The sequence below is a fragment of the Prionailurus bengalensis genome, chromosome E4, assembly GCF_016509475.1.
Source record: "Prionailurus bengalensis isolate Pbe53 chromosome E4, Fcat_Pben_1.1_paternal_pri, whole genome shotgun sequence".
Classification (NCBI taxonomy): domain Eukaryota; kingdom Metazoa; phylum Chordata; class Mammalia; order Carnivora; family Felidae; genus Prionailurus; species Prionailurus bengalensis.
The window spans coordinates 54,027,350-54,044,034 of record NC_057360.1 but is presented as its reverse complement, the minus strand read 5'-3'; the positions used below and the strand labels follow the sequence as shown (position 1 = coordinate 54,044,034).

The 16,685-nt window shown below is 38.8% G+C and overlaps 1 protein-coding gene across 3 annotated transcripts in view; it reads left to right on the top strand.

Annotated features, from left to right (window-relative positions):
- ESRRG (estrogen related receptor gamma) overlaps positions 1-16,685 on the top strand; it is a 584,122-nt gene that overhangs the window by 412,812 nt on the left and 154,625 nt on the right. For all 3 annotated transcript variants that reach the window (XM_043568378.1, XM_043568376.1, XM_043568377.1), the window contains one exon: positions 13,401-13,517. In XM_043568378.1, coding sequence (XP_043424313.1) covers positions 13,401-13,517 — 117 coding nt within the window. The remainder of the gene's footprint in view (positions 1-13,400; positions 13,518-16,685) is intronic.

Genomic DNA, 16,685 nt, shown 5'->3' with positions numbered 1-16,685 from the left:
TAGTTTTTAAGCTTTTAAAGCATCAAATAATTTTAGACTGAATTCTTCATAAGAGATTTTAGTCCATGGGCAAAATTTTCTATAACATTGATAAAATAAAATAAAAACGGGAAATTAAGAATATTTCCAAAGTTATGATTAGATAATCGTAAAGGTTTTTAATAGTAAAGGTTTTTTAAAAAGGAGACAATCAGAAATATGTCTTTAAAAGATCTGTTTTTTTAATTCATTTTTAGAAACCCCCTACGTATGAAGTTTGAGGGCTCAGTTCTTCTATCATATCAGTTTTCTGTCTCAGTTCCCTGATTTTTATCTGTTGGTTCTCATTTTGCTACTCAGGATTTTTTAAATGATGTTTGTAATGTTTATTTTTGAAAGAGAGAGAGTGTGTGTGCACGCAAACAGGGGAGGGGTAGGGAGAGAGGGAGACACAGAATCCAAAGCAGGCTCCAGGCTCTGAGCTGTCAGCACAGAGCCCGACAGGGGGCTCGAACCCATGAACTGCGAGATCACGACCTGAACCGAAGTCGGATGCCCAACCGACTGAGCCACCCAGGTGCTCTGCTACTCTGGATTTTTAGCTGTTAGTTTTAGGTTGATCCTAAAAATATACCTCCACCCCCACCATTGATAAAACTTCCAGACTCTTTAATTCTTTATTTCAGAAGAAAAGAGGTTTATTTCTTCTCTTGTTTTGATGTGAAAATGGTTGTCTGCTTGTGTAAACTTTGTGACTGAAGTAGAGGGCAACTCTTTTTTTCTTGTGATGAATACTAGTCAGAAGAAGTGGGGAGAATGTGATTATATGAATGAATCTGTATTTTTAAAGAAAAAAATTATGTTCTTTGGGATGAAATCTTGTTTATTTTGGTTTGAATTAGCTTAAAGAGACCACTGAATTCTAATATACTTTTTAATAAAGGCATAGCTGAGTAATAATACAAAAAGAAAAGAAGAGGATTTAGTACACAGGAAATTTTGATTAATTTAGAATTTAGAGCTTGAAATCTGAATGTACCTTTGGAGTGAATCTGAAAGCATAGTGAAGTCTACATTCTGATATCCATTTTCCAGTGCAAACTATTCACATAGTTTTCATTTGAAGAAGATCAGAGACAAGTACAAGAATCTTCAAAGGAATGAATCTAGCCCAAGATTTTGTCCTTGATTGCACCTTTTTTTTTTTTTTTTTTTTTTTTTTTTTTTTTTTACCTTTTGCCTCCAAAGCATCTTCACTACTCCCAAGGCACCTCCTTGCTTCTGGAACGCCTTCACTGTCCCCCAGAGTCTTCAAACTATGTTTTATATGGGGAACAATTTCAAATTTTATAGATATTTAAAGCAAAAGCCCTCCAACTTCTTCTGCCATTTGTTCCTCTGAGATAGTACCAATTTACTAAGATTTCTTTTGTAATGTCGGTGCCTAACTTGTAGGAAGCTACTTGACAGAGTTACAAGTAAGAAAGGAAGTAATGGGTAATAGATGTTTTGTGTGTGTGGTGTTTTTGTTGTTGTTGTTGTTGTTTGTTTGTTTTAAATCATTGCTGCCTTTTGTCCATATGTTTTAAGGTCTGGGGCCAAAGAAATTTGCTAAAGAAAGTTTTATTGGAACACAGCCATCCATGCCCATTCTTGTATTGTTAGTGGCTGCTTTTGGGCTTCTGCCAGATTTCTGGGGAGTCATAGTAGAGACCAAATGACCTTCAAAACTGAAATGTTTACTGTCTGGACCGTTAATAAAAAACACTTGTCCACCCTTGCTGTTATATGAAGGAGTGAGAGCTAAACAGGTATCCCCAGCCTTCCCTGCCTCCCCTGGGCTGTTACCACACAGGAAGTCCCCCTCCGACACTGCTAACTTTTCCCCTATACTCCTCCTTCCTGAAGAAATGCCTGGCACTTTTCTGCAATCCGTATCATAGCAGACAGTTTAGTATGCAGGTTTTATTTCAGAGAGGAAAATCTTTAGGTACAAACACCACATGTTAGGAAACTTTCGTGGTCCTCCCTTGGGCTTTCCTTGTTTCACTCTAAATCCACTTGGCAGTCCTATGTCAGTTCCCTGATCTTTGGGGTAATTAGTTATTACTATCCTTTTTTTTTTTTTTTAAGATTATTTATTTATTTTGAGAGAGAGAGGGAGAGCGAGCGAGCATGAGTGTGAGCAGGGGGAGGGGCAGAGAAAGAGGATAGAGAGAATCCCAAGCAGGTTCCAAGTTTTCAGCCCAGTGTGGGGCTCGATCTCACAACTATGAGATCATGACCTGAGCTGAAATCAAGAGTGAGACACTTAACCAATGGAGCCACCCAGGTACCCTGATTACTGTCTTTTGAATATTTGTTTGCTTTTACTTCTCATAATGTGCCTGTGATTTGGACATCAGGTCTATTCCTGTTGGCTTTCTTGCAACAGGCCAGAAGAAATTCTCTGCCAGGCATTTCCTCACTTCTGCACTGAGAACCAGCACCTGGCCACTTGTAGAGCCTCTTTAGCTTTTCTGCATCCTGAATCCCTTCCCTGCATATAATTACGATGTTGTCATTATTGTTGAGAATCGGTGCTCATTCTGGTTCAGGCCTTGAGTTACATGATCTCATTTGATTTTCATAGCAACACCATAAAGGTGTCCATTGGTATGATCCATCTTTCACCCCTGAAGAAGGAAACTTGAAATTTAAAAGCTTTCCTTGACTCCTGTAGAAAATGGTAGAACAATCACTTGAACCCAGTTTGACTCCTATCTTATCTTGTAACCATTGTTGTACTGCCTCCTGCAGTTTAAGGTCAGATCAGTTACCATCACTGTGTCCAGCAGATTTCCCCAAATCTGTGCCAACTTTGGAGGACACAGATAGATGCTTGTTGAACGCATCAACTTGACCTTGAAAGAAGTAAGTCTCTAATACCAATATCTCTTTTCCGACAAAGTTCTTGGCACATTGATGGCACTTAAGAACAGAAACATTTAGGGACAGTATTAGGCAAAGATGTGCTTGTGTTTACTTGTTGAAGGTACAAGGAAAATCTTTGGATTGGTATGAAGTCAATTTCCTATATAAGAGTCAGCTGGGGCACCTGGCTGGCTCAGTTGGAAAATCATGCAACTCTTGATCTTGGGGTTGTGAGTTCGAGCCCCACGTTGGGTAGAGAGATTACTTAAAAACAATTTTTTGTAATTAAAAAAAAAAAAGAATCAGTTGCTTTGTCACATAGGCTATGATCCTAATGCCTCCATGTTTGTCATGTGGACTTCCTGTACCGTTTGATGACTGCCACTGTAAAATGTACCTCTCTATTAAGAAATAGTGAATGCCTTAGATTTTATTAGCATTTTTTTCTTTCACCTAAAGTATTTTGTTAAACCACTTTTTAGTCATATGTTTTAAAAAACAGATAAGAAAATTCATCAAAGTTTAAAACATGTAGGTAGAGAAAGAACATGTAAAAGTTGTGGAATACTGAGCACAGCAAATTTGGGGGTTATGGTTGCCTCAGATCTATCATCTTTCCTATGGCGGTGGTCATCTCTGAGCTCTTTTATAAATACTTCTGTGACACCATCCCTACTCTGTAGGAGCTTAGAAACTGAGATGCAGTGGCTACACACATCACACAGGGTATGCATTCTACACTAGGGAAGAAGAGTTGCCTTTTCCAAGAAGATGTCATCACATCAAAACTAAAAAACATTGAATTTCTGGTTACCTTGGATGAGAGGTATTTGTATTCTCCATCATCTTCATCAGCGAGCGTGTTTTTTATTAGATACTGATTATTCCTTTTTAAAATGCCTTTCAGAACACACTCTCCTGAGTATGGATTGCTTTTCTCTCCTATCATGAACAATAGCATTATTTTGGGATCTTTAAAATGCATTGTTTACAACCTGACACCTGTTGCTTTGGTGACATGGTCTGTTTGGTTTCTGTGGAATTAAACTGTCCGCAAACCGTAGCGGTACAGAGACAAGTAGAGGGATTTCTTTTTGAGGTGTTGAGAGATTCCATTCCCCAAAAGCAACCCTATCCTCTCCCACAGCTGCCCTTGTACCATAAGTCTGACAACAGCAAAAGACAATGCCAAGATCCACCCCTATCTTACGATTCTAAGGCATCAAAATTTCCTTTCCAACCAGCAACAATAGCAACAACAACTACACAAAGCACACTCTCAGAAGATAGGAATTTCATTTTTTTTATTTCTTTTCAAACAATACTCCATTACTTTTAGAAGATCGGAGTCAGGCAGCATTGCATCATAGTTAAGAGCACGGACTTTCTTTCAGTGCCTTAATTCTCTCATCTGCCAAATGGTGTTCATATCTGTAAAACACATAAAATAGTGCCTGTCACCCTTTGTGTTTATTATAGGTATTGATATGCAGATTTTAATGGGTGAATTTAGGGAGCATTGGACTGGATGTCAGGATATTTGAGTTTTAGTCTTTTTTTTTTTTGTAATTAATTAATCCATATTCTTGTCAAGAGGGTCCAGCGAATAGAAATTAATCAGTACATATTTACCTGTCTGTGGTCTCTAACACAAGGAAGCTGAACCAGCTAACATTAAGTTCTCCTCAAAGTCTAATATCCTTTAATTTTGTGTTGCTTAATGCCAAATGATACGTTGTTAGCAGTTTCCTATTAGTTTTATTTTGTCTCATTGTACTCACCTTTTTTAAAAGAATAATTTGGGGCTAAGTATTAAAATGAAGGAATGAGGAATGGGATCACTAAAAATCAAGTCAACAGGTAATGGGTGGCTTCCTGTGGGTCATTGACTTGACTACACGTTCTTTGGACACAGGGGATTCCAAGGGTTGTAAGTTCCTGTCCTTAAGGAATATACAATTGGAACAGGAAGTGGGTGATCCAGTAGACACAAATAATAAAGGATGTTGAGTTCTTTTTTAATTTAATTTAATTTTATTTTCATTTAGTTTAGTTTAGTTTAGTTTTTGAGAGAGAGAGAACAGAGCCTGATGTGGGGCTCAAACTCATGAACCATTAGATCATGGCTTGAGCTGAAATCAAGAGGCAGATTCTTTTTTTTTTTCAATATATGAAATTTATTGTCAAATTGGTTTCCATACAGCACCCAGTGCTCATCCCAAAAGGTGCCCTCAATACCCATCACCCACCGTCCCCTCCCTCCCACCCCCCATCAACCCGCAGTTTGTTCTCAGTAAGAGGCAGATTCTTAAGCAACTGAATCACCCTGGTGCCCCAAAGTATGCTGAGTTCTAAGAGAATGACCCACGTGAAGACAAATGTGAGATGAACCAGTTACACCCATAAGGACTCAGTCTTGTGGGCTCTGGGAAAGCTTCATGGAAGACATGGTAAAAGAGGCACGTGAAGAGGGCCAGCAGAAAAGATAATGCTGCTTTCTAGGAATTTGGACTAATTCAGTGTACGTGTCAGACAAGGGTGGGCTTGGGATAGATAGGCATAGAAATTGACCTGAGACTCTGGGAAGGGATAAGGCTGGTGGGATTTGGAAGAGCTTTGCAAATCCTTTACCCTTGATTATAATCAGATTACACCCACTGATGTGCAGTTTATGAGCCCCAGCATAGTGACAGGAAGTGCTCACAAGGAGATATGGTTGATATCTCAGAAATTCGCTTCTTAGACAATTTGGTGCTTTAAAAAAAATGACTTGAGTTCTTCTTCTTCCTCTCTTCCTATTATCTGTAAAATATAGCCATGTACACTAGAGTTGTTGGCAAGGCAAAATTTTCTTTCAGCTTCTCTGGGTGAATGGCATATTCACTTTTACACTTTTGCATAAATCTGAGGAAGGTTGTTTTATAATATTTCCCAATTCCAGATTTAGGTCTTGAGAGCAAAAGTATTTAGTAATTGATGAAATCCTACAGTGTCTCTCCCTTTTGTTCTCAGAAGGGTGAACAACGTGATCTATGGTTTTAAAACTATATTACATGTAATTCTTACAGTGTTATAAAGTACACGTGATTATTCCTCCTATATATTTTAGTAATCTGACAGGAGTAAAGGTAAAGTAACTAGTTAAGTCCACACAGCTAGTAAATGGCAGAGCTAATTTGGACCTTCATCTGCCATTTCTTTTCTTCCCCTTCTCTCTCCTCCTCTGCTTTCACTCATTTATTTTGAGATGTCTTCCTAAACCCTATGCAAGGTAGTATGTTATGGACATGCAATGGGCATCCAGTAATTTCTTTCACCTTTTCTTTGAGATGAGCATGCCCAGTGCCTCATGTTTAGTCACTGATTGTGAAATTTATGTTATAAAGGAATGTCCATGTTTATGGAGTTGGTAGAAGCTGAGGTAGGCTATGTTTTGTTTAACCTGGGAAAAAAATCAAGGCTGAATAATCTCCCCCCATTTGACAAAACTGTTTTCTTGTGGATCTATTTTTTATTTAATTCAACAGGTCAATACAGTCTTGTGGTTGGCTGTATCGTACAGAGAGGTGGTGGATACCCACTGTGGGTTCAGTGGCCCACCCAGTATGGCTCGCCGGAAGATGAAACCAGAGCGTGTCTATAGTCAGTCTATAGTCAGTCGACGTTGCTCAGGGTTTATGAGCCTACCTGCTTATGGGCTTCTTTCTGATCTTTTTTTTTTTTTTTCCCTTAAGGACAAACCGTCATCTCTTCTCAAGTGGGAGGTAGGCCTGAGCTTCAAGGTGAAAATGCAGTAGTCTGTGCCTGAATATACTAGTATGGCTCTTGGGTACTATGTTTGTGATTATTGGAATTTAATCCTATAGAATCTGAAGAGCCAAATATCAAAAGACCTTTGCTCTACCCGCTTATTTTCCACCTCATTTTTTTAAGAGGATAGAAGGGCAGCAAAAAGGCAAAGAACGTGGGGCTTTGGCATAACCCTATATATGAAATTGCTTTGATAAGAGCTGGACATGACTGTTAACTGGATGTGACACCCTCTCCTCCTGCCTCAGTAGGCCACAGCCTCCATTTCACAGGTGATCTGCCATCCCTTTGGGAATCTGACATGGCCATTCCTTGTAATACCTTTGGGCATCCTCCTTTAGAACTTGAGGCAGGTTCTCAAAATACCATCAGTGATCTAGAGATCTTTGAAATTTGAAGGTAAATTTAAAATTTAATACTGAGCACGTATCATTTGCCATCATGTCTTGCAATAAGGAAGCAGTCAGATGTTTTGGGTGAATACTGATGAAATGTAATTTGACGCCCCGCCCCCCCCCCCCCCCCCTTATAGCTTGTAAAGTGACTTTAGTGGCATTTCTAAAGGGAACTTCAAAAAGTATTCAGAGCAATCCTTTGGGAACAGGTATAATGTCTCTGGGCAACTTTGAAGTCTAACTTGGGATTCTTTGAAAAAATTTAAAAAGTGTGTACATTGATGTACAGATATGTAATAAATTATTATTCCATATTATATAATCCTACTTATAGCTAATATTTCAATTTCAGGTGGAAGGGGCAGAAAATAGGAAAAAGGAAGCATTAAAAACAAGAAAGAAAAGAAAAGGAGAGAAAGGAAAGGTGTCTTGCTGTATGGAAAAACTTTTACTATTATACACTAGAGGGTTTTCTTTCATTTTTGAATGTTTTTGGTCATTTAAAACAAAAATACTATGGATTATTGGCTGCATGTTTTTAATGCTCTGTAATTGTGTACTAAGGCAAATCCCATTATTTTAAAATTACTTAATACTGGAAAACAATTGGATAAACCCCACTTGGAGCGCCCTGTGGGTCATCTCAAGCCATTTGGTTCTGTTAATAAAATTAAAACAATTGGGGGAAATATACAGATGCTTTCAAAGTGGCTTTACAATTATGATGTCTGTATGTATGAAAAAGAGGATAACTCTTAGGAACTGCATGAAGCCAAATGCATCATTACTGTGTTTGAGTGATGTGGGTTGGGAGTAAGGATTTGACATATATTTTTATTTTGAGATGCCATGCTAATTTACATCATTCAGCCCTTTCACTGCCAAACTGTAAAAGTCCATTAAGTGACTGAAAGGAATATACAAATTATCCACTGGCACTCCGGGCTGGAGTTTTACATACACCCTGTTATTCTATCCGCCAGCTAGCTGCAAGATTCTATTAAGCAGTAAGTGAGAAAATTATATTGCCTACAAACTAATTGTACAAAAGACTCTGAAATAAGTAATCAGAGCCCAGGACTTTCTGAAAAGCTGCCAGGAGATATTATAAATTGCTCTATCATTCTTGTCAGCCTGGTTTAAAAACCCAAAGCTTCCATGTTGATTTGGTTCCCTCTGCAACAGAGCTCACTTCCCCAGCTATTGACAAAACTGGGAAAATTCCAGTCGTGTCCTCAGTCGGTGCCCAATTCAGTCCCCGGTGCCATCTAACAAATGTGTCCCAGAAAATAGCAAGCTATAATCCAAGAAAACTCCGTGTCTGAAATGAGAATCCTAGCTTGTGAACAATAACTTCTGCCTCCTCCCGAATGACTGTCCTGTGTTAACATTCCAGGTACCCACAGTTGCTATTGGAAATATTTTTACCTGCCTTCCACTTTTCGCGAATCGAAGGAAAACAAGTGCCCCGTAGAGGTCACGTGGTCTACTGGGAGTAATGTCTTTGAGCCATTACCAAAATAGATGTAGCATTATTACCCAGGTGCTTGGGGCAGCACATTTTTAGGATAAAAATGCCTTTAAAAAAATTATTGCATCGAAAAAGCACCAGGGAAGGTATTTCAAGGACAGAATCTGTGTAGACTCTAACACGGATCAAAGACTTTGTTGGGTGGGTGATCATAGCCAACAACAACGAACTGAAACTCAATGGGAGGGCTTTGAAATTAGAGAGGTATCCCTCCAGCACATAAGTTCTTTAGAATAATGTTGATTTGTTTTTCAAGATATAAACTGGTGTTACTTAGTGAAATCAAGGTTATCACTCATATATGTCAAGACTAATTTACTGAAATTTGGCTGAAGGATACCTGATTCATCATAAACAATTTCTGTACACTTAAGCTGAAAATATATCATTTGTGCAAACACTCAGGACCCCTATATTTTCTATCCATTCACAGTGAAATTTTTACAAAAATGTTTTGTTGCCTATAGCTTTGGGAAGATACTTCTACCACAGTGTAGTTAGGTATTCATTTTTCACAGCACAGTTTGGTCATTCACTCCTAGGCTGAGAATTCATTGACTTTCTTAGGCATGATCTCTGCATTTGTGGGAGCGCGTGTGTTTGCACGTGCATGCTAATACTGAATCCAGAACCATTGCCCCCTACACCAAATTGTATTGTTATTTGCTTACAAGTCTTATCTCCTCTGTAAGACTGTGGACTTCTCAAGAGCAGGAACTACCTCTTTCTGTTCCAGCCCATCACATGATACAAAATGGCAGGCTCATTGATGAGCATCAAGGATCCAAGAATGAATAAGACAGATCTTCTCCCTCAAAGTTCATCCTAAGGCACTATTAAAAATTTCTCTGCCTTTACATTTCTTTTTGTCATTGAGGAACTATGGAATGTAATGGTTAGAAAGGAAACTAGAGTACTTCTTTATATATGACCTAAAATTCTCATGTGGTAATTTTATAACTTTCCTTCTGTTTTTTGAAGAAATTTAAAAATCTTTACACAATCATCCTTAGAAGGGTCATAAATCACAGATTTAGCTACTCTTGTTGAATCACTCCTAAATATTTTCTCCAATGTGTCCAATAAGTACTATGACAAGATAAAAGTTAACCCTTTTAGTGTCATCTGTCTGTATTTTCATGTTTTATTTTCCTTTCATTCTTATTCTATTCATATCAAGATGCTCTTTTACTTCCTTTAAAGCCTCTTACAGTTGTTGTTTTTTTTTTTTCTTTTCACACTTTGTTCCCTAGCAGCCTTTGTATATTTTTGGGTTTCCCCTCAATGATCTCTTCCTGTTTTGCCTTGCATTTCATTTTTCTCAAAGCCACTTTTCAAGGTTTTAAAAAATTAACTAGGTTTCTGAATACTGTTTTTTGGTTCGTGGGATGATTTTCCTAGTGTTCTTTAAAATTTTTTTTTAATGTTTATTTATTTTTGAGAGAAAGAGACAGAGAGAGACAGAGCTGAGGAGGAAGAGAGAGAGAGGGAGACACAGAATTCGAAACAGGCTCCAGGCTCTGAGCTGTCAGCACAGGGCCCGACGCGGGGCTCAAACTCACAAACCGCAAGATCATGACCTGAGCCGAAGCCGGACGCTCAACCGACTGAGCCACCCAGGCGCCCCAGATTTTCTTAGTGTTCTTAACATTGCCTCCTGATGAGATGTCTAGCTCTTGACCTTGTGGGCATTACTACATTACAGCACCATAATTAGTGTTCAAAGCAATGACCTTGAGGAATCAAGAAAATATAAGCTTTCTAAGCATATTATTTTACTTATTTACTACTTTTTGGTGGAAGATTTTTCTACTGTGTAAGAAATGGTCCTTGCCTCCAGGATCTTACCATCTAATGGGTAATATGCATGCAAAAAACGTATGACAAAATATGGCATGTCTGTAGGTGATGAGAGTACGTGAAAAGATATGAGAACCAAGAAGTCATTTTCTGCTATGATGGTCTGAGAGGTTTTCATGAAAGATTTGAATGGAATTTGAGTTGAACATAGTGACTTGGAAGTAATTTTAAGAAGAAAAGAGGGGCAAAGATAGATCATTCTCAGAGGGAAGTCTGAAGGACACAGGAAAAGAATAAATTGAAATGGCTGCATCAGAAAGTTCACATAAGGTAATAATTGTAATATTGCTGGAGAAGTAGACAGGAGTTTTATTGGAGTGGGGATTTTGTTTGCTAATCTAATATTTTATATTTAATTCAAGAGGCCATAGAAATCTAGTGATTTTTTTTAATTTTTTTAAAATTAAAAAAAAATTTTTTTAACGTTTATTTATTTTTGAGACAGAGAGAGACAGAGCATGAACGGGGGAGGGGCAGAGAGAGAGGGAGACACAGAATCGGAAACAGGCTCCAGGCTCTGAGCTGTCAGCACAGAGCCTGACGCGGGGCTCGAACTCACAGACTGTGAGATCATGATCCGAGCTGAAGTCGGACGCTCAACCGACTGAGCCACCCAGGCGCCCCTAGTGATTTTTTTTTAATTAGGGTACCGACGTACCCAAAGAAGTCCTAGGAAGAGGTATGCAGCATGGATTTACAGGGGGACAGCATGGAGGCAAAATGCCCAGTTAGGAGATCACGCCCACAGTCCACATGTGAGCTCACACGTGCCTGACTTAGGTTCCTGTCAGAAGTGTGTTCTTGTGGAGGATGAGGATAGAATTTTCAGATGAAGAGGAACTGGTTGGAAATGAGAGATGATTTTTTTTGTGGGGGCGGGGAGGGGAATGGTGGGTCACCCTGGTAGAAGTTCCCAGCATTGAGTTCAAAGGGCGGGTCATGCTTTGATGTTGGAAAGTGAACAAAGGTAGGACTTGATACTGAATCTTTAGGCAAAAACAGGGCAAGAAATGCTGTTTGGAAAACCATTTTTCCTCCCTAATAGTTATTGTTCAGCTCTTTCTAAGAAAGCAAAGACAGAGTTTCTTTTTAATAAGTATAGGAAGAGGTATGTAGAGTGGAAGAATCTGGTAGTAGAATACTAATTAATCCCTAGGAAATTACTAGCAATACTCCCTGGATGCAAAAGAAATTTCCAGTGATGGTTAGAGGAGCACAGCAGTGAAAAATGGTTCATCTAAAGTTCAGATCCTAAATCCTTTTATTCTCAGCCATGACCCAGCCAGTCTGGTTCCTTTGACTTATCCTCAGTTTCCTGGGTATTAGTAATATCTCTGAAGATGATGGTGTGTGCCTTTGTTGATGCGATTAATATTACTCTTATTATTGAATCTCTTATGTTAAAAAGTAGTTGCTTTTATTACTATAAATGCCCTGAGTTAGAATGCTAATTTAGTCAAACAGTTTTGATAGGCTTATCTCCAGTTATAGTACACAGCTTTTTAAAAAATTTTTTTAGTCATGCATACTTAACCAATTTTCAGTAGTTATAAGTGGTTAGGTGTTACTTCCTGTTGAATTAGCAGTTGCTGAGTAGTTGAGTCTTTGTACAATCCTGCAATCCACTAATGTGATATTTAATGAGGAGACATCAGTCTGGAGAAAGGTAGTCAATATAAATCAGTGTTTACAAAGTGTGATTAACTCTGAAATATTTCATCAATGCTGTGGTCCCAGGCAGACTCTATGCTAATTACTAGAATCTGCGCATGTTTCAGGGGACTTGGATGGACCCTGAGTATTGCAAACACGGAGCAGCAAAATTGCAATTATGCTCGGACCGTCTCTGATGACAATTTATGCATTTGGTGTGATGACCTCCCCCTTCCCAAGAGGGCAATAAACAGAATGCATTTTCATTAAGATACTAATGCACTTAATCACAAGGGGAAAGGGTTAGGAAGCAAGGAAAGACCTTCAAGCACTATGTGACAGAGCTGATACGGGAGAGAGGCTTTATTTTAAAGGCAGCTTCTTTGCAAAGCTGTAGGCAGCCCCAGAGCACATCCCACATGCTGTCATTGGCATTAATTGAAAAAATTTCAAGTTAAAGTTTGGATCTTCTTCTGGCTACATATTTATCACTTCCAGGGTGTAAGGACGACCACAAATAATGTCAACTCTGATATTAACAGTGTAGTTTCATAGCAGTTTATTTTTATTTATGACCCTTTCATGGAGCTTGAGTGTTTGGAATTCATTAATGCAGATAATGTAACAAACATGATGATGACGATGATGGTCATCATCATCCTCTTCCTCCTCCTCTTCCTCCTCCTTTTCAATAAACATTTATGAAGCAGAGAACCATGTTGTGAGGCCTAGTAAGAGCCAAGTCATTTCGGTCCCTGCCCTCTAGGAGCTTATTGTAAGGCCCCAGGTTAGCCTGCTGATAATTTTTCACAGTGGGGTTTGTGCTGTTTAGTGTCAGAAAGACGATAAGCCTGATGCATTGGAGCATTCGTAACCAAAGGAAATCCAGAACTGATGATATGAGAATATGATTTTGACGTTTGTGCTTTTCTGGAAATAATCTAGTTTGAAAATTCATTTCGATCCTAAGATTCTGAAAGACTGATGTTTTACACAGGTAGACTGAGCATAGTGTTTTAAAGGCTAACTTTAAACTTAAGCTTTTGAGATCCTTTACCATTTATCTTCCAGTTATTCAGTGCATCTCAAGTGGTTGCTACCGAGCAGACAGCTTCGTGACATTTATGACATCTTCATGAATCTCCTGTGACTTTTTTTGAGGGGAGGGGCAGGATGAATGCGTAGACGTTGCCTTTGGGATGCTCACATTTTTGGGGTCTTGCAAATCTAACCGCTTTCCTTCAAACTCTGTGTTTTAGGTAATATAGAATATAGCTGCCCCGCCACGAATGAATGTGAAATCACAAAGCGCAGACGTAAATCCTGCCAGGCTTGCCGCTTCATGAAGTGTTTAAAAGTGGGCATGCTGAAAGAAGGTAAGGCACGTCGTTAGAGGCCCCGCGCTTTAGGGTGGGAATGGGGGAAGGGGTGTGTGCAGGGGATTATAGAAATGCTACAGAAATCAGGAAAAGAGGGGGTCACAGTAAGCACCCTGAATCTGATGACAGAATACTTGTTCACGCCTGAGTTTTCTGATGAGTCCTGGCTGACGGCTTGACATCGACAGGAGGGGACAAGGTGGGAAACGTCACATGTGCAGCTAAGCCCACCAGGTATGCTTGGTAGTTCTGGTTCTTTTTACCTTTACAATTTGCAGGAGGTGAAGGTCGAAGGACACCAAGAGGCTAGTCGTTGTCTTTTTGTGTTTCTTCTCTTTTCTAAGTTTGCAGAGAGATTTTTCCTTCCGTCGTTAATTGAGATATAGTTGGCAAATAAAAACTATATATTTAAAGTGTATGACTTGATGTTTTGATGTGCATGTGTACTGTGAAATAATCGCCAGAGTCAAGCCAATCAACATAGCCATCATTTCATATTGTTACCACTTTAAAAAAATTTTTTTTTAACTTTTATTTATTTTTGAGACAGAGAGAGACAGAGCATGAACAGGGGAGGGGCAGAGAGAGAGGGAGACACAGAATCCGAAACAGGCTCCAGGCTCTTAGCAGTCAGCACGCGGGGCTCGAACTCACGGACCGCGAGATCATGACCTGAGCCGGAGTTGGCCGCTTAACCGACTGAGCCACCCAGGCGCCCCACCACTGTTTAAAAAAAATTAATTTTAGGTGTAAAACACTCTTTCTTTTTTTCCAGTCTTCTCTTTTGGACTTATGTTCTTATGACCTTTACTAGACCACTAAGAACTAACCCCTCATTTGACTAGGAACAGAGAAGACTCTCCAATTCTTCTTCTCATCTTGACTCTCCTCTTCCTCTGGGGGGGTGGGGGGTGGGGAAAGCTATAAACAAAGGGTGTATAATTGTATAATTAAAGCCTTATGAAAAGGTGACACAAAATGTGTTGTCAAGTAAAAAAATAAAATAAAGCACAAATCCCCTAGTAGTAGGATTCACTGTATATATGAGTATATTTTTATATACAAATATATATTTATATTAAATAAAAATTATAAAAAGTTTATCTTAATAATTCATATGAAAATATCTGGAGAGAGAGAAAGGAGAAAGAATGGTAGAAGGGAGATATGCTTTGTGGTAGGGTGCCCATGGGGAAGTAGAAGGAGGGACAAATAAAGATTGGGGACAGTGTGGCACTGTCAATCCAGTGAGGAGGGGTATTTTCCCTTTTCACCATATAGCCTTTGGCACTATTAGGATTTTTCACAGTTGATATATTTTATATTTATAATGCCCTTGCTAAGTATTTATTAAGTTTCTCCAGAGTGCCGGGCATCATTCTAGACTGCAGTGGTACAACAGTGAGCAAGTCGGGTATGATTGCTCTTGCTAGAGAAAACTTAAGTGGAAATGCCAATGGGACAGTTTTGACCAGGAAAAACATAGATAAAAACCCAACCATAATGACACTACGCACAGGACAAAGAATCTCCCTTTTAGTTAGGATGATGGTGATAGCTCACTTCTTTTGAGGTTGAAAGCTTTATCTTAGCAATTGCCTTAAATCCTGTAAAAGAGTGACAAACAAAACCTACTTCACAGTAAATGGTGAGTAATTGGTGGTCGACTTTTGGTCTTTATGTTGCCGCTTAGTTGAGCTGTAGAGACTCAGCACTAAACTTACGCTCATTCAAAAGGGGTAAATTAAGAGTCGGGAGTTGAGGAATCATTTTCAAAGAGCAAATCCATGTATTTAAAGTGCTATAAAAATAATATATCAATTAGCACTTTGAATTGCTGTGTCCTAGATGTGGCTTTTATTTTCAAAAACTAAAGTACATGGAGATATGTCTCCATTTCCAGGTTGGTAGCATTTTTTGACTGGTTTCATTTTACTACCATGATTTACTCAACTCTTTGCACTTCCAGGTTTATGGAGGAAGTAAAAAAAATAATAATAAAATTTCCTCTAAATAATTTCCCAGGTTGTGGTTTTGAAGCAGGAGCAGTTTTGAAGGGTGGTTAGAGTGACGAGGAAGTGTGAACTGGGTTTAATTAAACATTGTTGGTGAAAAGAAATGGGACAGTGCTTATCTGTAATTCACACCTCTTCAGTTGCCCTTATCAAGCCTTTAGAGGGTCTGTTTTCAAGGGAATTGCTGCTGTTGCTGATATACTTAAATAATAATTTATTTTCCTTTACTTCCTTATGCCCACTTTGATGGGAAAATACCAGTTCTCTAAGCCCCTCCCCCCAAAAGGATGGCTATGAGTAAACATGGAATATTCCTCTTCTTTTGTACTTAAAAATGCAGTGAAATATTGTATTACACCCTGCATATAAATGCACAATTATGTTTGGCCATCTCCTTGGCTCAAGACTGGCCTCCTCAGCCTGGAGAGAATGATACTGTCTTAAATGTATCTTTATGGATGGAGAGGGATTTCAGTCCCGTGCAGTATGTCAGAGATCATGATGTAGTAAATCTATTCAAATGTAAACCTGTTCAATTCAATTACCAGTCCATAATAAAATTTGCTGCTACAACCCCCGTGTTGACCACAGCAGTCCATACAGGCTGATGGCACAGCAGGTCTGGAAATTGACAGACAAAATCTATTTAAACAAAAAACAACATTAGTTCTAGAATCTGAAATGAAATCAGATTTCAACAGCTTTGATGGGAACCTTCTTTCCTTTACCGGGTATTTTTATGCAACCAGCCAAATACATCTTAGATAAAGTGCTGCCTGAGGGAAATAAAGAAGTTTTCATTAAAAGGGTGGTTTAGAGAAAAATGAAACTTTCACTCTCTTAAACACAATGATCCCCGGGTTTATTCACTGGTATTTCTGCTAATGATTTAGGGTGCAATGGGAAGTGACAGCTTAGAGTGTAAACAACCCCACTTGCGTCACGGTTGTGCGCAATTAAATTCTTATAAGATACGCCTTCTCCTTAGCCAGCACCAGAATTAATGTCTGAATGAACTACTTGACTTTAACGTTAGAATTTTTGAGTCAAAAAGTTGTTATCGTCTGAGACAAAGAATTTGTTGTGTGGAGCAAATAACAAAGTGTCACAACATAAGAACAAAACAAAACCCCACACTTCAAGAAGTACA